Source organism: Schistocerca cancellata, chromosome 8 (assembly GCF_023864275.1).
Source record: "Schistocerca cancellata isolate TAMUIC-IGC-003103 chromosome 8, iqSchCanc2.1, whole genome shotgun sequence".
In the NCBI taxonomy this organism is placed as follows: Eukaryota; Metazoa; Arthropoda; class Insecta; order Orthoptera; family Acrididae; genus Schistocerca; species Schistocerca cancellata.
Window position 1 is genome coordinate 21,342,502 of NC_064633.1, and position 21,725 is coordinate 21,364,226.

At 43.0% G+C, this 21,725-nt stretch overlaps 1 protein-coding gene across 1 annotated transcript in view; it reads right to left on the minus strand.

Annotated features, from left to right (window-relative positions):
* Positions 1 to 21,725, minus strand: part of LOC126094991 (semaphorin-2A-like) — a 1,391,554-nt gene that overhangs the window by 624,754 nt on the left and 745,075 nt on the right. Inside the window, exon 3 of the mRNA XM_049909645.1 lies at positions 21,615 to 21,666. Coding sequence (XP_049765602.1) covers positions 21,615 to 21,666 — 52 coding nt within the window. The remainder of the gene's footprint in view (positions 1 to 21,614; positions 21,667 to 21,725) is intronic.

Genomic DNA, 21,725 nt, shown 5'->3' on the forward strand with positions numbered 1-21,725 from the left:
CTCCATCCCCCCCGGTACTCTGACGGATTTATGAACAGCCCTGCAAGATTCATGGTGTCAGTTCCCTCCAGCACTTGTTCAGACATTAGTCGAGTCCGTGTCATGACGTGTTGCGACACTACCTTGTCTTCTCGGGGGTCCTACACATTACTAGGTGTACCAGTTCCTCTGGCTCTTCAGTGTGGTATTGCTGTTGTCTACATGTAACTCTGCGTTATAACAGTGACCTTACTGGTAAAAAAAAATTAAAGCCTGGAACTATTACTGCTAACTGGCGTGCGGAGTCTTAAATATGACCGACAGTTTTGTAATATGCTACGCTATATCGCGGTTAGAGTGCTGGCCGGCGCTGGCTACTGCTAATTGCACAATCTCCGGCGGCCCCGGCGAGTTACTGGCTGTGCGTTAACAGCGACATTAATTATCGACGGCGACGCATGGAATGCAGATAGCACATCTGGAGCACCGCTGGCTCCATCTGTAATGGCCAACGCGTATCATGGAAATGCTGCCGCCGTATTAATGAAAATATGGCGTGTTACTCCTTGCCGCATCGATTCCACCCTGATTGCTATTATCCGTGTGGATTCGCCTGGCTGGGCGCTTTATCCTTCCGTTCGATAGCGTCTCTGCGCTGGGCGCCATCTGGCTATAACACTGAATTAATTACAGACGCTGGCCCTGTTCAGAATCATGGCGAGTAATGAGCCAGGCTAACGCGGTCTCCGGCCAGTGGTCGCCTCCGCAGCACAATCGGTCACGTGAGAAAACACGCTGCTTATGCACCGATTAAGTTCGACACCACAGCGGTATACAAAATTTCCTAAACCCTACGTCAATATCCGTATCGGCGGATGGTCACCACTTGCTGATGCGTCCACAGCCTGTGCTTCAGTCATTAGATTGTACAGCTGAAGAGCTAACGGCGTCCAAGACACGCTTGAATCAAATGCGGTGGCCGCTCATGAGACGTCACGTGTGTGGACGTCCTCCGAAGACGTCGTTTTTGATCAACACTACCATGCGTGACGGATATTTTCAAATTTCCTGAAATTCTCTTCAGTGATATAGGGAAACGTTATAAACCGATATAGACAGTAAGACTGTTCACGATGTTCAGCCCGTAGTCAAGACACACATTAGTTCTTCTTCCGTTTCGTGACAATTCATATTGTGTATCACAATGTCGCAACGGCATCGTTGCAGTTTTCCTGTTTTGCCTTGATGTACGAGTGTCACAAATGGAATAAAAACACACAGATAGGCCTGCTAAGTCTATAACCTCCCTTTACAATAGTGGTTGACGGACCTACCCCCGTGAATTGAGACATATTCCAACAAATCATATCTCTTTACTTCTCCCTTGCTGATTGGTCCAAATGGTAACGGCATAATTGTCAGGAAACAATGTCTGCTTACTTATTTCTGTTTCTGCTACTAGTCATTTTCATTTGTTTTATGATTAATTGAAACTGTTGCAACGAGGTTCGATCATTACTCCTCATTTCAGACGTTTATACATACTGAAAACGTTTTCTTAATAGGAGGGTGTAATGGCCGAGCGGCTCTAGGCGCTTCAGTCCGGAACCGCGCTGCTGCTACGGTCGCAGATTCGAATCCTGCCTTGCGCATAGATGTGTGTGATGTTCTTAGGTTAGTTAGGATTAAGTGGTTCTAAGTTCTCGGGGACTGATAACCGCAGATGTTAACTCCCATTGTGCTCAGAGCCGTTTGAACCTTTTTTTTTTTTAACTTAATAACGAGTTACGACTGCTATTCGGGAAGTAAGTCCCGATCGATCGTGAAATGTATACCACTGTGAAAATCAAAGATGTTTTATTTTTCAGTATTTAGCTACACCTTACAGTAGCTTCTCCACACAGTCGCCGCTACGACTTCAGACGTTTGTCGTAGCATTGTACCAACTTTCCAATACCCTCGTCATAGAAGACAGCCACCTGTGCTTTCCGCCAATTCTCTACACTCGTCTACAGCTCGTTGTCCGTGACAAAATGCTATCTTCACAGCCGGCGGTTCACGTGAGCAGAGACGAAACTCAGAACCAGCCAATTACGGTCTTTGTTGTGGGCAAGCAAACTCTTCCCGCTGAAATTGTTGCAGAAGCATCTTCATTGCCCCTGCAGAGTGGGGCCGAGAATATTCACGTGAAGGACGAAACGTATGACAGTTATGTTATGTGGATGCACACTTCAGGAGAAATCTCTCACCAGACTCTCACTCTTGGTGGGAGACTATTTTCTAGGCACCTTTAAGTTTTCGCAGTACGCTGAAAATTGAAAAGAGCGACGTAGCGCGATCGACGGGCATTTTAGAGACACTATCCAACACGTTTGTGCTAAACTTCATCGGATTTTCACAGTTGTTTCCATTTTGCGACTGATCGGAACTTACTCTCGCAATAGCCCTCGTATCGTACATGAAATGTATACGCAGTTGCGAATATCGACAATCAGTAGCTGTATAACAGAAAGACGACAATTGGGCCGGGCCTTCCACCACGACTGACGGCTACACCCAAACTTACGTATGTCGTCAACCATTTGTGTAGAACCTGTACTTGTACATCCATTATGTATATTCCTGTTGAGGCGAGAAATTTTACTTGAAAGTCCCATGCCCAGTCCGGCGGTGCAGTGGCTCTGTTACTCCGAATTCCGCGGTGGCCGAGCGGTTCTAGGCGCTTCAGTCAGGAACCGCGCGACTGCTACTTTTTATGCACCGCATCGGGCAAGCGTCTTTCAACTAAAATTTCTCGCCTACACAGGAATATACAGGGTGAGTCACCTAACATTACCGCTGGATATATTTCGTAAACCACATCAAATACTGACGAATCGATTCCACAGACCGAACGTGAGGAGAGGGGCTAGTGTAATTGGTTAATACAAACCATAAAGAATGCACGGAAGTATGTTTTTTAACACAAACCTACGTTTTTAAATGGAACCCCGTTAGTTTTGTTAGCACATCTGAACATATAAACAAATACGTAATCATTGCCGTTTGTTGCATTGTAAAATGTTAATTACATCCAGAGATATTGTAACCTAAAGTTGACGCTTGAGTACCACTCCTCCGCTGTTCGATCGTGTGTATCGGAGAGCACCGAATTACGTAGGGATCCAAATGGAACGGTGATGGACCTTAGGAACAGAAGAGACTGGAACAGCACATTACGTCCACATGCTAACACCTTTTTATTGGTCTCTTTCACTGACGCACATGTACATTACCATGAGGGGTGAGGTACACGTACACACGTGGTTTCCGTTTTCAATTACGGAGTGGAATAGAGTGTGTCCGGACATGTCAGGCCAATAGATGTTCAATGTGGTGGCCATCATTTGCTGCACACAATTGCAATCTCTGGCCCAATGAATGTCGTAGACGCTGCAGTACATCTGGTGTAATGTCGCCGCAGGCTGCCACAATACGTTGTTTCATATCCTCTGGGGTTGTAGGCACATCACGGTACACATTCTCCTTTAACGTACCCCACAGAAAGAAGTCCAGAGGTGTAAGATCAGGAGAACGGGCTGGTCTATTTTTGCGTCCTCCACGTCCTATGAAATGCCCGTCGAACATCCTGTCAAGGGTCAGCCTAGTGTTAATTGCGGAATGTGCAGGTGCACCATCATGCTGATACCACATACGTCGACGAGTTTCCAGTGGGACATTTTCGAGCAACGTTGGCAGATCATTCTGTAGAAACGCGATGTATGTTGCAGCTGTTTGGGCCCCTGCAATGAAGTGAGGACTAATGAGGTGGTCGCCAATGATTCCGCACCATACATTTACAGTCCACGGTCGCTGTCGCTCTGCCTGTCTGAGCCAGCGAGGATTGTCCACGGACCAGTAATGCATGTTCCGTAGGTTCACTGCCCCGTGGTTTGTGAAACCCGCTTCATCGGTAAACAGGTAGAACTGCAACGCATTCTCTGTTAATGCCCATTGACAGAATTGCACTCGATGATTAAAGTCATCACCATGTAATTGCTGATGCAGCGACACATGAAACGGGTGAAAGCGGTGACGATGCAGTATGCGCATGACACTACTTTGACTCAGTCCACCGGCTCTCGCAATGTCCCGTGTACTCATATGTGGGTTCATGGCAACAGCAGCTAACACACCAACTGCACCCGCTTCTCCTGTGACGGTCCTGTTATGGACCCGTTTGTGTGCCACGACCATACCTGTTGCATACAGTTGGCGTTAGATGTTTTGCAATGTGCGGCACGTTGGATGCTCTCTGTCCGAGTACCGTTCTGCATACACCCTGCAGGCTTCAGCTGCATTTCGTCGACACTCGCCGTAGATGAGTATCATGTCCGCCTTTTCAGAGTTCGAATACACCATGGTCACAGTTCCTACAACACTACACTATCGCAGACGTCTGGTAACACGGTGTACCACAGTTGGTCTGCGTGCGGAGACGAATGCAGAATAGCAATAGCAGCAAGCGCTACATGCGGGCACTGCGACAGCTAGACCAAACCACAACAGTGCACTACAGCCACACTCGTAAACACGGTCGTCATCGTAAACATGTCCCTGCAGATGCTGCTCGCCGACCGTGGACCGTGTTTGTTACAACACGCAACTGAACGTCGGAGGTTTCAAGCGTCAACTTTGGGTTACAATATCTCCGGGTGTAATTAACATTTTACAATGCAACAAACGGCACTGATTACGTATTTGTTTATATGTTCAGATGTGCTAACAAAACTAACGAGGTTCCATTTAGAAAAACGTAGGTTTGTGTTAAAAAAACATACTTCCGTGCATTTTTGTATGGTTTGTATTAAACAATTACACTAGTCCCTCTCCTCACGTTCGGTCTGTGGAATCGGTTCGTCAGTATTTGATGTGGTTTAGGAAATACAGGGTTATTACAAATGACTGAAGCGATTTCACAGCTCTACAATAACTTTATTATTTGAGACATTTTCACAGTGCTTTGCACACACATACAAAAACTCAAAAAGTTTTTTTATGCATTCACAAATGTTCGATATGTGCCCCTTTAGTGATTCGGCAGACATCAAGCCAATAATCAAGTTCCTCCCACACTCGGCGCAGCATGTCCCCATCAATGAGTTCGTAAGCATCGTTGATGTGAGCTCGCAGTTCTGGCACGTTTCTTGGTAGAGGAGGTTTATACACTGAATCTTTCACATAACCCCACAGAAAGAAATCGCATGGGGTTAAGTCGGAGAGCATGAAGGCCACGACATGAATTGCTGATCATGATCTCCACCACGACCGATCCATCGGTTTTCCAATCTCCTGTTTAAGAAATGCCGAACATCATGATGGAAGTGCGGTGGAGCACCATCCTGTTGAAAGATGAAGTCGGCGCTGTCGGTCTCCAGTTGTGGCATGAGCCAATTTTCCAGCATGTCCAAATACACGTGTCCTGCAACGTTTTTTTCGCAGAAGAAAAAGGGGCCGTAAACTTTAAACCGTGAGATTTCACAAAACACGTTAACTTTTGGTGAATTGCGAATTTGCTGCACGAATGCGTGAGGATTCTCTACCGCCCAGATTCGCACATTGTGTCTGTTCACTTCACCTTTAAGAAAAATGTTGCTTCATCACTGAAAACAAGTTTCGCACTGAACGCATCCTCTTCCATGAGCTGTTGCAACCGCGCCGAAAATTCAAAGCGTTTGACTTTGTCATCGGGTGTCAGGGCTTGTAGCAATTGTAAACGGTAAGGCTTCTGCTTTAGCCTTTTCCGTAAGATTTTTCAAACCGTCGACTGTGGTACGTTTAGCTCCCTGCTTGCTTTATTCGTCGACTTCCGCGGGCTACGCGTGAAACTTGCCCGCACGCGTTCAACCGTTTCTTCGCACACTGCAGGCCGACCCGTTGATTTCCCCTTACAGAGGCATCCGAAAGCTTTAAACTGCGCATACCATCGCCGAATTGAGTTAGCAGTTGGAGGACCTTTGTTGAACTTCGTCCTGAAGTGTCGTTGCACTGTTATGACTGACTGATGTGAGTGCATTTCAAGCACGACATACGCTTTCTCGGCTCCTGTCGCCACATCGTCTCACTGCGCTCTCGAGCGCTCTGCCGGCAGAAACGTGAAGTGCGGCTTCAGCCGAACAAAACTTTATAAGTTTTTCTACGTATCTGTAGTGTGTCGTGACCATATGTCAATGAATGGTGCTACAGTGAATTTATGATATCGCTTCAATCATTTGTAATAGCCCTGTATATCCAGCGGTAACGTTAGGTGACTCACCCTGTATATAATGTATTTACAGAAATAATTGTAATGGATTTACTAGTACAGGTTGACCACACCTGGTTGATGACATCCTGACTTTTGAATGTGGACGTGAGCCGTGGTCGAATTGTCCACGACTTAGTTCCGCTTTGAGCGCCGAGCGGGAAGGTTATTGTTTATTACATTTGCCGCAGTGTCGCTTGTATGAAGTTTTCCTCGTTAGTGTTGTTCTGTCTGCCGAGTGACTCGTAGCACCTCCTCTCCGCCTTACTGTCTGTTTAGTGTTCGTCAACTTACAGCGGCGTCGGCCGCTCCACTAGAGCTACCGTGATTTCCACGTGCATTCCACGAAAACATGCTGTGAGCTTTACTTTCGACAAAACAACGCGACACGTGCACGCCGGGTCTCTACAAATCCACGACTGGCTTGTCGATACATGTCATGTGAACTCTGATCAGGTAGACACAGCTTATTTTGATGCAGACGAGTATGTGTTTTACGTGAAATTTATGGCTCCCCTTCACGTTGAAAGATTACAGTCGCGACATGGTTCTCAAGTTCCGTTTAAGCATCGCGATAATTCCGGTAGTATGGTGTCACTCGTAGCTGCTGAAATTGACTATACCAGTGGACGAGTGTTAAACCTCCCGCCGGAAGTTGATGATACCTTTCTAAAAGATATATTGACTGCTTATGGAAAGGTGAAAAACGTCCCTCGTGGACGCTGGTCTACTCAACTTGGAATATAGTGTTATAGTGGAATTCGGTTCCGTGGAAATGAGTGCCAAACGTAATATTCCATCGCATTTACAAGTGTGTGGTTACCGCGTCCGTGTCATGTATACTGTTGAAGAGGAAACCTTCTTCCTATGTAATAAAAATGGACACGTTCGGTCTAATTGTCGGCGGAAGGTTTTTGTATTAAAGCCGTCATTGGTGCACTGTCGCAAATTGACGGTTGCTGATCTTGTTCCTTCTAGTACCGCCGTCGGCCGTACTTCTGCTTCGGATTATAATGAACAAAAATTAAATTCTGATAATCGCGTGAATGAATTTCCGCCTTTACCTCCGCCACAGGTTCAGAATCCTATTGCCCCCAGGACAGAACCTGCAACGGTGACAAACAAGCGATGTCACACTCAACATTGTGACGGTGAGGATTTGACTGTGCTCCACAGAATGCTTCCGCCTTCGTGACTGGAACTGCGTCACATTGTAACACTACCGCCCTGTCGGACGTGCGTTAACTCTATAAAGCCTGTACTGTAATAAGTTCACGGGCTTCACCTTATAAACAAGGGTTTTAATACATAAGTTGACCGCGTGTACCTAATGGAAGCAAGATCGGACCTATACTCTGTCAAAAACTACAGTGATGCGTCAAGCTAATGTAATGTACAATTACGCGTTCGCATGGACAAGAAGTACACACAGTAGATATTACCAATGATTAATAATTCGGTCGCCAGCCTAATAAGGCATTGAGTGAGTTTTTCCTTGTACAAGTGTGTGCATGTACAAGCATAATAATACGTAGTAATGTTGCGTTTTATGGCAAAGTTTGGAACCAGAAAGAATCTACTGAACTAAGATTTTCTTCTTTTGTACTAATTTGTACGAGCTATAACTACACAACACCACACAGCAATGATTACTACGAACTGCATTTTTGTATATTGATCAGACTGAAATCGGGCATAGATTACCCTAGAATTAGCAATTTTGAAAACACACATACAATGTCACTATTAAAATTGGAAAAAACACTAATACACTTAGGTTTAATATAGAACTTAACTGTACTGTTCAAATCCGATCAGTACACTTCAAAATGTGCAAGAATGGGCAAGAGAAGGGAGGGGCCCTGAAACTGTTATGGTCGTTATACTGAAACTAGTAAGTCCTGAAGGTAAATTAACACTCAAAATTATCAATCTGTGGATAACTGCTCTTTAGTCTCGCTTCTGGATTAATTAATTGTCATTATTACTGGCACACATTAATTAAATAACATCGCTAGCTCAATTCAAAATTTATCTTTCAATTTAATCACACTGTTGTTCTTTACTAACATTTACGTTAACACACCTAACTTCAAACTTCTTTATAGCATAGATTGGTCTGCAGATAATTAAATACTAACTGTAAACTTTCAGTTCGGGATACTCGGGTTGCACAATATGTGGTAAGGACCCTGTCTAGGTCAGTGATAAGGATGAGTAACGGCTAAGGCAATTCTGATAAAAGTCACGTTATTATTGAACAGTTAGAACAGTTTCGACACTGGTCCACACAGATACACTTCTAAAGATGAAATAAATGTTTGACCTGTGCAAGTAGGTGCGGCGGGTGGCGGGCAGCGAGATAGCGGGCAGCACAACACACATACAAGCACGGCTAAGGCACTCACTGCAGCGGCACTTTCCTTCTTCTTAGCGTCGTAATCTTTCCAATTTTGTGCCTAAGGATATAGCCATGCCAAGTAGTCGTCGGAATCGGCCCATCCGAGGCTCAATGGAATCCACTTTTCCTGGATAGCCTCCTCGGTACAGTACATGTTCCTCTGACCGATGCCCAACTCCGACTGTGTTACTGAGCCCGTTGTGCCGAACCGCGCCAGTGTGCTTTTTCCCACGCTCGCCTGCATCCACCTTTCCCGCTCCCCTACAGGTAGGGTATTCACCACAGGTTTTCTACTACACATATCCTAATGCATTACCTACGTATGGACCAAGTGTATAAATTACAATTTTCACATCTTACAATAGTTTTAACATTACATACATTTCCCTTTGGTTCTCAAATTGCTTGAAATCTAACATAAATAATAACATTCATTTTTAAAAGTTGCTTACAGTTTCTTGAACATTACACGAAAAGACAAAGAAATTCAAAACATTACTTATATTACTTTACACAAATTCAGAAAGACAAATTTATCTAAATTCATAAAGAAAAAAATTATTATAGGTACATTATTGTTACAACATGACCATCGTTCTGAGGGGCAGGAAGCTGTGCCTATGACCCCTCCCACACCTCCGTCTGCGGAGGCCACCATGGCACGTAGCTGACAGAAACAGTGGCAAGTAAGATAAAAGAATGCGATGACAGTGGCTCTGGTCCCCCGATGTCTGATTCATCTGTGGACTCCGCAATGGACCTTCACCTTAGCTGTCCACCTAATTCTGCTCGGACTTCCCATACATCCCTATATAGATATGTTCAATGACCCAAACCTGCACGTTCCTTTCCTTAAATGTTAATCGTGTGGAATCAAAATTGCGATTGGCTTCGCTGCGTCAGTTCATTTACGATTGATGTGCGAACATGGTTTTCTTACAGGAGGTGTTGTTTAGTCAATTTTTCGTTACCTGGTTTTCGTGTGATCTTTAATGTAGCACCATAATTTTCTACGGTGACCGCCTTATTTTTTTGCGAAAGCATTCCTGTTACTGAGGTGAAAATTTTGGATTATGGCAGGGGCATAGGTTTTCAACTTTTTTATCTTAACTTGGTTCTTTATATGCTCCTTCTGGCACTGGTCGCGCACTAGATCGTTCGCGTTTTTACGGTTTAAATGGCTCTGAGCACTATGGGACTTAACATCTGAGGTCATCAGTCCCCTAGAAATTAGAACTACTTAAACCTAACTAATCTAAGGACATCACACATATCTACTTCCGAGGCAGGAGTCGAACCTGCGACCGTAGCGGTCGTGTGGTTCCAAACTGAAGCGCTTCGAACCGCAAGGCCACACCGGCCGGCTCACGCAATGTCCCTTGTACTCATGTGTGGGTTCATGGCAACAGCAGCTAACACAACAACTGCACCTACTTCTCCTGTGACGGGCGTGTTACGGACCAGTTTGCGTTCTACGACCGTACCTGTTGCATACAGTTGGCGGTAGATGTTTTGCAATGTGCGGCACGTTGGATGCTCTCTGTCCGGGTACCGTTCTGCATACACCCTGCAGGCTTCAGCTGCATTTCATCGACACTCGCCATAGATGAGTATCATCTCCGCCTTTTCAGAGTTCGAATACACCATGGTCACAGTTCCTACAACACTACACTATCACAGACGTCTGGTAACACGGTGTACTACAGTTGGTCTGCGTGTGGAGACTAATGCAGAGTCTGGTAACACGGTGTACTACAGTTGGTCTGCGTGTGGAGACTAATGCAGAATAGCAATAGCAGCAAGCGCTACATGCGGACACTGCGACAGCTAGACCAAACCACAACAGTGCACTACAGCCACACTCGTAAACACGGTCGTCATCGTAAACATGTCCCTGCAGATGCTGCTCGCCGACCGTGGCCCGTGTTTGTTACAACACGCAACTGAACGTCGGAGGTTTCAAGCGTCAACTTTAGGTTACAATATCTCCGGATGTAATTAACATTTTACAATGCAACAAACGGCACTGATTACGTATTTGTTTATATGTTCAGATGTGCTAACAAAACAAACGGGGTTGCTTTTAAAAAAACGTAGGTTTGTGTTAAAAAGAACATACTTCCGTGCATTTTTGTATGGTTTGTATTAAACAATTACACTAGCCCCTCTCCTCACGTTCGGTCTGTGGAATCGGTTCGTCAGTATTTGATGTGGTTTACGAAATATATCCAGCGGTAACGTTAGGTGACTCACCCTGTATATAATGTATTTACAGAAATAATTGTAATGAATTTACTAGTACAGGTTGACCACACCTGGTTGATGACATCCTGAAATTTGAATGTGGACGTGAGCCGTGGTCGAATTGTCCACGACTTAGTTCCGCTTTGAGCGCCGAGCGGGAAGGTTATTGTTTATTACATTTGCCGCAGCGTCGCTCGTATGAAGTTTTCCTCGTTAGTGTTGTTCTGTCTACCGAGTGACTCGTAGCGCCTCCGCTCCGCCTCACTGTCTGTTTAGTGTTTGTCTACTTGCAGCGGCGTCGGCCGCTCCGCTAGAGCTACCGTGATTTCCACGTGCATTCCACGAAAACATGCTGTGAGCTTTACTTTCGACAAAACAACGCGACACGTGCACGCCGGGTCTCTACAAATCCACGACTGGCTTGTCGATACATGTCATGTGAACTCTGATCAGGTAGACACAGCTTATTTTGATGCAGACGAGTATGTGTTTTACGTGAAATTTATGGCTCCCCTTCACGTTGAAAGATTACAGTCGCGACATGGTTCTCAAGTCCCGTTTAAGCATCGCGATAATTCCGGTAATATGGTGTCACTCGCAGATGCTGAAATTGACTATACCAGTGGACGAGTGTTCAACCTCACGCCGGAAGTTGATACCTTCCTAAAAGATATATTGACTTCTTATGGAAAGGTGAAAAACGTCCCTCGTGGACGCTGGTCTACTCAACATGGAATATAGTGTTATAGTGGAATTCGGTTCCGTGGAAATGAGTGTTAAACGTAATATTCCATCGCATTTACAAGTGTGTGGTTACCGCGTCCGTGTCATGTATACTGTTGAAGAGGAAACCTGCTTCCTATGTAATGAAAATGGACACGTTCGGTCTAATTGTCCGCGGAAGGTTTTTGTATTAAAGCCGTCATTGGTGCACTGTCGCAAATTAACGGGTGCTGATCTTGTTCCTTCTACTGCCGCCGTCGGCCGTACTTCTGCTTCGGATTATAATGAACAAAAATTAAATTCTGATAATCACCTGAATGAATTTCCGCCTTTACCTCCGCCACAGGTTCAGAATCCTATTGCCCCCAAGACAGAACCTGCAACGGTGACAAACAAGCGATGTCACACTCAACATTGTGACGGTGAGGATTTGACTGTGCTCCACAGAATGCTTCCGCCTTCGTGACTGGAACCGCGTCACATGACCATCGTTCTGAGGGGCAGGAAGCTGTGCCTATGACCCCTTCCACACCTCCGTCTGCGGAGGCCACCATGCCACAGAAACAGCGTATACAGCCTGACCGTGCGGTGACAAGTAGGATAAAAGGTTGCGATGACAGTGGCTCTGGTCCCCCGATGTCAGATTCATCTGTGGACTCCGCAATGGACCTTCACCTTAGCTGTCTACCTAATTCTGCTCGGACTTCCCGTACATCCCTATATAGCTATGATCAAAGACCCAAACCTGCACGTTCCTTTCCTTAAATGTTAATCGTGTGGAATCAAAATTGCGATTGGCTTCGCTGCGTCAGTTCATTTACGATTGATGTGCGGACATGATTTTCTTACAGGAGGTGTTGTTTAGTCAATTTTCGTTACTTGGTTTTCGTGTGATCTTTAATGTAGCCCCATAATTTTCTACGGGGACCGCCTTATTTTTTTGCGAAAGCATTCCTGTTACTGAGGTGAAAATTTTGGATTATGGCAGGGGCATAGGTTGTCAACTTTTTTGTCTTACCTTGGTTCTTTATATGCTCCTTCTGGCACTGGTCGCGCAGTGGATCGTTCGCGTTTTTATGGTTTAAATGGCTCTAAACACTATGGGATTTAACATCTGAGGTCATCAGTCCCCTAAAACTTAGAACTACTTAAACCTAACTAATCTAAGGACATCACACATATCTACTTCCGAGGCAGGATTCGAACCTGCGACCGTAACGGTCACGTGGTTCCAGACTTAAGCGCCTAGAACCGCTCGACCACACCGGCGGGCTCGCGTTTTTATAAAGACGATATTGTTTATCTGTTGCGTACGAGTCCTCCGGATATTCTGTTGGATGGTGATTTTAAGTGTGTGTCGCGTCCTGCAGATCAATCTCCAAATTTTAATTTCTGTTGCGAATTATATGAATTGGTCCGCTCCTTACACCTGCAAGACGTCTGGATATGTAAATGCCACACGTTAGTTAAATTTACCCACTGTACTGCGTCTTCTAGCAGCAGGTTAGATGGGATTTACTTATAAGAATGCCTGCGCGATTGTATTCTTAATGTTGAAGTCATCCCAGCTTCCTTTACGGATCACTGTGCTGTGACTTCGTCCTTCAATCTAGAACAGCAACCAGTCAAATTGTTTCTCACTTAGTGGATGGTAAACGTCACTCACCTAGCTGGCTCGTCTCTCGATGACGGTGATGCGAGCCGTGTGGGAGCGTACTCTACGGTCCATTGGGCAGAACTCTTCCATCCTTGACTGTTGGACACAGCTGGCAAAACCAAGACTCAGGCCAACTTTGATACTTTCTATGCTGCCAAAGCGCGAGACCTTCCCATAACTTACGAATATTACTATTCCATCCTGCGTGAACTTCATGACGCTGTGGATCACGCCCCTCTGCGAACTGCGGATGTTAGGCGTGTAAAGGCAAAATTGTTGACTTTGAAAAGAATTCAAATGGAAGGGTTGAAAATGCGATCCAAGCCACGATCATTGGTGACGGAAGAACTGACTTTCTTGTATCATTCGCTTCGGCATCAGACCCGTCACCGACGAGCTTGTATTCTTTCTCTACAAATACTGGACACATCGTATCGGTGGAAGCTGATATAGTGCATGTCTTACACCAATACTAGGTAGACATCTACGGCATCGATGAGTCCAGCACAACCTTTCACGACCCACTAGTCAACGTCTTGGATACGGCACTTACGCCTGAACACAGTGAAACGCTCTTAGCTGCATTCCAGCCTGAGGGGGTTTACAAACTTATTGTGAGATCGCCTTCTCAAAAGTCTCCAGAGCTGGATGGACTTTCCGAGAAATTATATGTGCGGGTTTGGCCGCTGTTGGGGTCCACCTTTACGTCTTTTTTGAATGACATGTTACAGGGTCGAGTTGGGCCCCCACGTTCAAAGTGGGAAAAATGGTTTTAATCCCGAAACGCCCTGGACAGGCTAGCCCTGATAGACTGTGGCGACGGCAGTTAATAGTAGGATGTCGGATCTGATGGGGATGATTCTTGCATAATTTTGGTAAACATTTTTGGAAAGCAGTGATCAATTAATTGTTATATTTTGACTAAAGTTCAGTCTTGATCACTCATGTATGTTTCAATGATACAGGTAACCGGTTTCGGTTCTTTCTACAGAACCATCATCAGACCTGTGGATAAATTTTAAGAAATACTAGATACCAATCTTTAAATAAAATGAAAGTGTCTAACTATGTCAAAATTTAACAAGATAAGATAAAATTAATTATACCCATGGCTCCCTTAGGATGGTAGGCGGAGCTCTCCTCGCTGCTACGCAGTCAACTGATGGTTTGAGTGCTGAGCACGAGCTTAAATATGCAGAGGCTCCGCCTACTTCCTGTCACACTACTTCACTACTGCCAATCGGCGTTCATAATATGACGCCATCGTCAAAGTATAAAAGTAGGAAATACACTAATAACATAAAATTGATTCATTTAAATGTCTGATTAAAAGATAGTTAATATATCTACAGCTTATTTATATTTTGGATAAAAACAGTGAACTACGATGTGTAATAGTTGTGCCCTCTATGGGCAACCTTAGTACTATTACAGTGCTGGTTACATCAAAGATGTAAAAGTCTTTGGCGTTGTATATATCGATTATACCGAGTCGCCTGCATCATAATAGCATCTTTGTTGGATGTTGCATAATCGTCTTACTTTAACTACAGTTTTTATAGCAATATTCTTTATAGTTGTAGGGTAGCAGCCAAGAGTACGTTCCACATTATGTATATCTGAATAACTGATGAGACTGCTGATTAAATTTTTTAATCATCGATCTAAAAGTTCTTATAATAATCAATGTCAATGTAATTTTTTTTATGTTGTGCTGTATATTTTACATACATTGCTTTAGCCATGGGTATAACTAGTCTTATATTTTATAAAAAACAAAAGAGTAGATGCTTTTACTATAAAATTTCGTCAAAAATATCGTAATAATATTTTTCGCGAAAATCTAATTGTTCATTGAGCAGCACTGATGATTTGGTTTTCAAATGAGCATATATCTCGATTTCTTCTAGGATATTCATAATTAAGCCTTTCTTTGCGTAATGCAGAACTTTTAAATTCTGTTCTACTGTCCCCTCAGCATGATTATTGAATGCTATATGATGGCCAAATACAGACTTTGTTCGTGAGGTACCCGACGTATGTTCTTTGTACCTTAGTGCAAAATTTCGACCTGTTTGGCCGATATATATTTTCTCACAGTCTCTACATTGGATCTTGTACACTCCTGATCTGGTAGATTTTCCATTGTCTTTACTTACTGTATGTCTTAATTTTTGTTGTAAAGTATTGTCAGTTGTAAATGCTATTGTTATTCCAGAATTTTTGAATAAATTAGTAATTCTATCTGATATGTTTCCCATATATGTCATCTTCATATATTTTGGATTACCTATTAGTGGAGTGCTTTGTGATTGTTGTACTTTATTAAAAATGATATCTACCTGTCGTGTGTCGAAAGAGTTGGTTTTTGCAATTTGTTTTAAACGACAGGTAGATATCATTTTTAATAAAGTTCAACAATCACAAAGCACTCCACTAATAGGTAATCCAAAATATATGAAGATGACATATATGGGAAACATATCAGATAGAATTACTAATTTATTCAAAAATTCTGGAATAACAATAGCATTTACAACTGACAATACTTTACAACAAAAATTAAGACATACGGTAAGTAAAGACAATGGAAAATCTACCAGATCAGGAGTGTACAAGATCCAATGTAGAGACTGTGAGAAAATATATATCGGCCAAACAGGTCGAAATTTTGCACTAAGGTACAAAGAACATACGTCGGGTACCTCACGAACAAAGTCTGTATTTGGCCATCATATAGCATTCAATAATCATGCTGAGGGGACAGTAGAACAGAATTTAAAAGTTCTGCATTACGCAAATAAAGGCTTACTTATGAATATCCTAGAAGAAATCGAGATATATGCTCATTTGAAAACCAAATCATCAGTGCTGCTCAATGAACAATTAGATTTTCGCGAAAAATATTATTACGATATTTTTGACGAAATTTTATAGTAAAAGCATCTACTCTTTTGTTTTTTATAAAATATAAGACTAGTTATACCCATGGCTAAAGCAATGTATGTAAAATATACAGCACAACATAAAAAAAATTACATTGACATTGATTATTATAAGAACTTTTAGATCGATGATTAAAAAATTTAATCAGCAGTCTCATCAGTTATTCAGATATACATAATGTGGAACGTACTCTTGGCTGCTACCCTACAACTATAAAGAATATTGCTATAAAAACTGTAGTTAAAGTAAGACGATTATGCAACATCCAACAAAGATGCTATTATGATGCAGGCGACTCGGTATAATCGATATATACAACAACGCCAAAGACTTTTACATCTTTGATGTAACCAGCACTGTAATAGTACTAAGGTTGCCCATAGAGGGCACAACTATTACACATCGTAGTTCACTGTTTTTATCCAAAATATAAATAAGCTGTAGATATATTAACTATCTTTTAATCAGACATTTAAATGAATCAATTTTATGTTATTAGTGTATTTCCTACTTTTATACTTTGACGATGGCGTCATATTATGAACGCCGATTGGCAGTAGTGAAGTAGTGTGACAGGAAGTAGGCGGAACCTCTGCATATTTAAGCTCGTGCTCAGCACTCAAACCATCAGTTGACTGCGTAGCAGCGAGGAGAGCTCCGCCTACCATCCTAAGGGAGCCATGGGTATAATTAATTTTATCTTATCTTGTTAAATTTTGACATAGTTAGACACTTTCATTTTATTTAAAGATTGGTATCTAGTATTTCTTAAAATTTATCCACAGGTCTGATGATGGTTCTGTAGAAAGAACCGAAACCGGTTACCTGTATCATTAAAACATACATGAGTGATCAAGACTGAACTTTAGTCAAAATAATTCTTGCATAATATCAAAGCTGCGTACCTGGTCGTACCATTCTTACCCCTATAGTCGAGTGTCGTGACGTGGTTCCGGTTACTGCTGTAACGTCCGTCCCTGGGGCCCTTGCTTTTTAGACATTGATACCACATTTGACTGTGTTAATCGTGACTTATTTCCTCTTATTCTGGAGGCAGTTGGTTTTACTGTTAACACACGGCGAGTGCTGGTATTTCAGCTTCGGTGGTTGTTAATAACCAACTGACGCCCTCAAGGATGCCCACTGTCAACGACTTTGTGTTGTCTCTGGAGCCGCTACTTCGGATGATAGCATCCCAGCTGAAAGGCTGGACGCTTTCCAGAGGGACTATAGCGGTTCGTGTATACGCAAATGACGTGAAGGTTCTACTCCGCAATTCTGCGGAGATACCGCGACAGAAGGCTGTAATCGATGATTTTTGTCAGAATTCAGGTGCACTACTTAATGAAGGTAAATGCAGGCTTCTTACTTTGCGAGGTTTTGAAGACGCCGTTGTTCCATGGGCTATTGCGGTGCATCGGCACACGTCTCTCGGTGTCATCATTGATCGTTGTCCACTCCAAATGGCGACGCTCAAGTGGAAGTCTGGTACGGAAAAAATTCAGGGAGAGATACTAAAACATGAAAGGCAGTCTCTTACTCTGCTCTAGAAAGTCCGAATACTGTATACATTTGTTTTATGCAAAACTTAATACGCGGCCCAAGTTTATCCGCTGCCCTCGATGATGGTGAAGAAACTGCAGCAATTGTCTGGTCGTTTCTTATGGAAGAGTCATATCTTTCGCTTACGATATGGGGTGGTCACAAAGCCTCATTCATTCGGGGGAGGGGGAGGGGGGGCTTCTGGGCTGACTGACATACGAAGGATGACACAGATGCTGTATGTACGGCGTACTGTTTTCATTATGACTCAAGAAACTCACACATTCACGTCTTGTTTATTTCACTGTGTCCGTCCGGCTAGTGTTAAACCCCCTATTTATGTTGGTAGCATAGATTATAAGTTAAAACACATTCGTGACTTCTATCTTGCGGTGAGCTATTTAGGGGCTGGTATTTTATGGAGACCCGTCCTCACCATGAAATTCTTACAGACTCGTTGTAAAGCAGTCCCTTGCCAGAACTTCGTTGAAAAACGATAGCCGCAAACAAAGTGGACTACAGTTTGGTGCAAAATAAGTCCTCCCATTTTGCCGATGTGCGTAGCGTCCTCTTGGTATAAAGTAGTAAATAATTTGATTCCAATGAAAGAGTGACGTTTCCGTATTGGGCTTAGCGACACGGATTTTTATAGTCGTTGTGCGTCTACATCGCTTTGCTTGTGGAGTTCATATGCCAAATTCGTCTTGGATTAGCGTGCAATTGGCCTTCTTTATTCGATCTTCTGAGACTTTATACACTACGGACATCATATTGCATCCAGATTCTTCCTTCTTTCGACTGTCGGAAAACTGTACCGTAATGTGGTTGCTGGGACACTTCGTTCATTATGTTGTAGAAGGAGAAGGGGAAGATCACATGAAACTTCATGCAGTACGTGATCACGGCCCATTGTCCTTGGCTGCGAATGCCTCGATATTGAGACCTCTTCGCCAACATGTTGAATCTTGTTTTCCGTCGGGAAGGTGTTGATAATTTCATTGTTATGATGCTATGTGTTTTCTTTGTTATGTATGTTTCGCATCTAATTTGCTTCAGCTTGTTCTCTCCTAGTTTACCTGCACGTTTTGTTTTGCGTTTTCACTCGCTCCAGTTCCATTGTAAAATGTGTATAGGTGAAGTATATATACACATGAGCGTAATGCAGTCCTTGAAATAAGCTTGGAATTTTTCTTAGTTTGCTGTTTCTAATATTATCTGATCTCGTTACCTTTCTGTTTTAGATTTTAAAATAAAAAAATTAAAATTTATATAAAAAACTATATAAAAATCGTTTATACATATCATGAGAACATGGTGGTGGTTTTTCGGCTATGTTCTCGTTATTTTTCCTTTCTCCTTTTATTATTGTTTTGTTGTCGTAATTAACTTTTTCTATCGTTTGCAGCTTATATTACATTATTTGACTATGGTCTACTGAAGTTTCATGACAGCTCCAAGTAATCGGAAAATCCGGATAGAGTCCAAGTCCTTGCTGTCATTCCATTACACAGCTAATGGTTGTCCGCATTTGCAGTTGCCAATAGATTTAATGTATTTCATAACGGCTGGAATCGCCGCAGCGCCTGTTCCTTTGGACATGCATCATATATCGCAATAACGTAAGCCCTATAATATTTTATCGTAATAATAAAATCTCTCAAGCTTCTTGTTTATTGTTCACCGCTGATGTGGCTACTGAGGTACGTGGAGTGAGGGGGTGAGGATTGGCCAGAAATTGATGTCCAGTGATGACTTCTGCTGGTTTGGAGCTATATCGAGTTCTTTATTATGACTGACACCACTGCGGTTTTGGCGTCCCAATGCTTGTTTTCATCATTGGTACACCGGCGAAGCTGTTGTGAGACATTACACGAATACCCTATTTATTTTGGCACTGTTTATCGACGCAATTGACTCCGTACATGTAAACACTACACACTTAATACAATGAGGTGGAAACCCATGCCCGGAACCGGCATCCACCGGGGCGACAGAGCATCACATTTATGGAAGACAAGCCCTGTCTACGCAGCAGCTAGCTCCATCTTCTTCACTGGTGGTCATGGCAAAAAATCGTGATTACTGCATCAACATTTCTAGACGTTTCACCTACGATCTGTCAGCATAAAAAGTGACGTTTGCTGCCGAAGGAGTCGCTCTGTAGCTTCGCTGGATGACGCTTCTAGCCGGCCGCGGTGGCCGAGCGGTTCTAGGTGCTTCAGTCCGGAACCACGCGACTGCTACGGTCGCAGGTTCGAATGCTGCCTCGCTCATGGATGTGTGTGATGTTCTTAGGTTAGTTAGGTTTAAGTAGTTCTAAGTTCTAGGGGACTGATGACCTCAGATGTTAAGTCCCATAGTGCTGAGAGCCACTGGAACCATTTTTGATTACGCTTCTATACACCATTTGTTCCGCAAAACACTTTCTACAAAGCCTCGAAGATTGTCGCAACACTTCTGGGACACCCTGTATGTACAATTTGTAACTTTAATACGATTAACATAATCCCTCTTACTCAGTAGGTTACCATGCAGTTTAATTTTTTCAAGTTCGGCCATGAATTATACGAAACACTGAAAAATGAAATTTTTTTGCCACTGGAAGCAACTGGATAGGCAACCAGTAACTGGGACAGGGTCGGTTTCACCAATTAATCAGTACACATAAGCTATGGAGGGGCAGATGCAGACATAACCAAGGGTAAACCTGGAACGGCAGAGTTACCATGGACAAAACATAAATCTTGTACAGGAAAATGCCAAAAGAGATCATTAGTCTGTAACACAAGGTCTGATGGCAGAGTTAGGAGTTAGCACTGAAGGGCAGCCCACGTAAAATGTAGGTCATTAACAATTATCTGGTAACTAGCGTAGTGATGAGCTGTAGCGGGCATTCATGGCAAACACAACATTTGCTGCACGCTTCTTATCACTGTCAATATTGAGTGGACTACCTGACCCATTGTAGAGTCAGGACATTCTCAACAAAATACCGAAGAGCTGGTAGTGACGTAGAGGCAGACGCAGTTTGGAATATTTTGGAGAAAATTTCCAATTTCAGCGTTTGTCTTACAATTAAGCGTAACTTTCCAAAAAACCCTGTATTGTTAGACCCAGACAAATACGGAATATAGTTTATTTTTTCTTTAGACTGTTTTGTTGTGGCCCGACACGCTTCCTCTCCTGTGCAAATCTTTCATCTCAGAGCAGCACTTGCACCAACCTCCTGAGTAATTGCTTGTATATGTTCCATTCTTTAAATTCTCCTACACTTTTTACCGTCTACAGCACTTTCAAGCACCATGAAAATTATTCCTTGATTTCTTAATACATGTCCAAACATCTTGTCCCCTTTGCTTGTCTTCTCACTCTGGTTTCCTATGACATTCACCAACTATGATCAAGCTGCCCTCAACTTCACGTTTAGTTGGAGAACCGCATTGCTTCATTAGGCCTGGTTATGTTGGAGATGGTTTTCAAACATGCCTTCCTCTGACGTTTGAGCTAACATCACTAGCCAGTTACTAACATACACTCCCGGCCACGGTTCATATATGCAAATCATTCCCAAAGAGGGAAGAAAGCGTAAAGTGACAAAATTACAAAATCAACTGATGAATTTTCCTCGATCATTTGGCTTTTGCAGTTAGACACCGACAATTTGTAATTTAAGACTGGAAATCTACCTGCCGCTAATGAGTATTCCAATGAATAATGGCCCGACATGAGAATATCCATATCAGCAAGCCAGATTCCTTCAAAGAATTAGTATACCCTATTTTCCGTTAATGAGTCTAAAATACTAGATAATGACTAATTTTAATTATTTTCTGTCTTACCTCACAATGCGAGTGACTGATGTTGTTCAAGTTCAGTTTGAAGATGCGATCCCTGGAACAAAAATATGTGGTGTAAGTAATGTGTTATGCACAATACTGAGGACTGCAGGA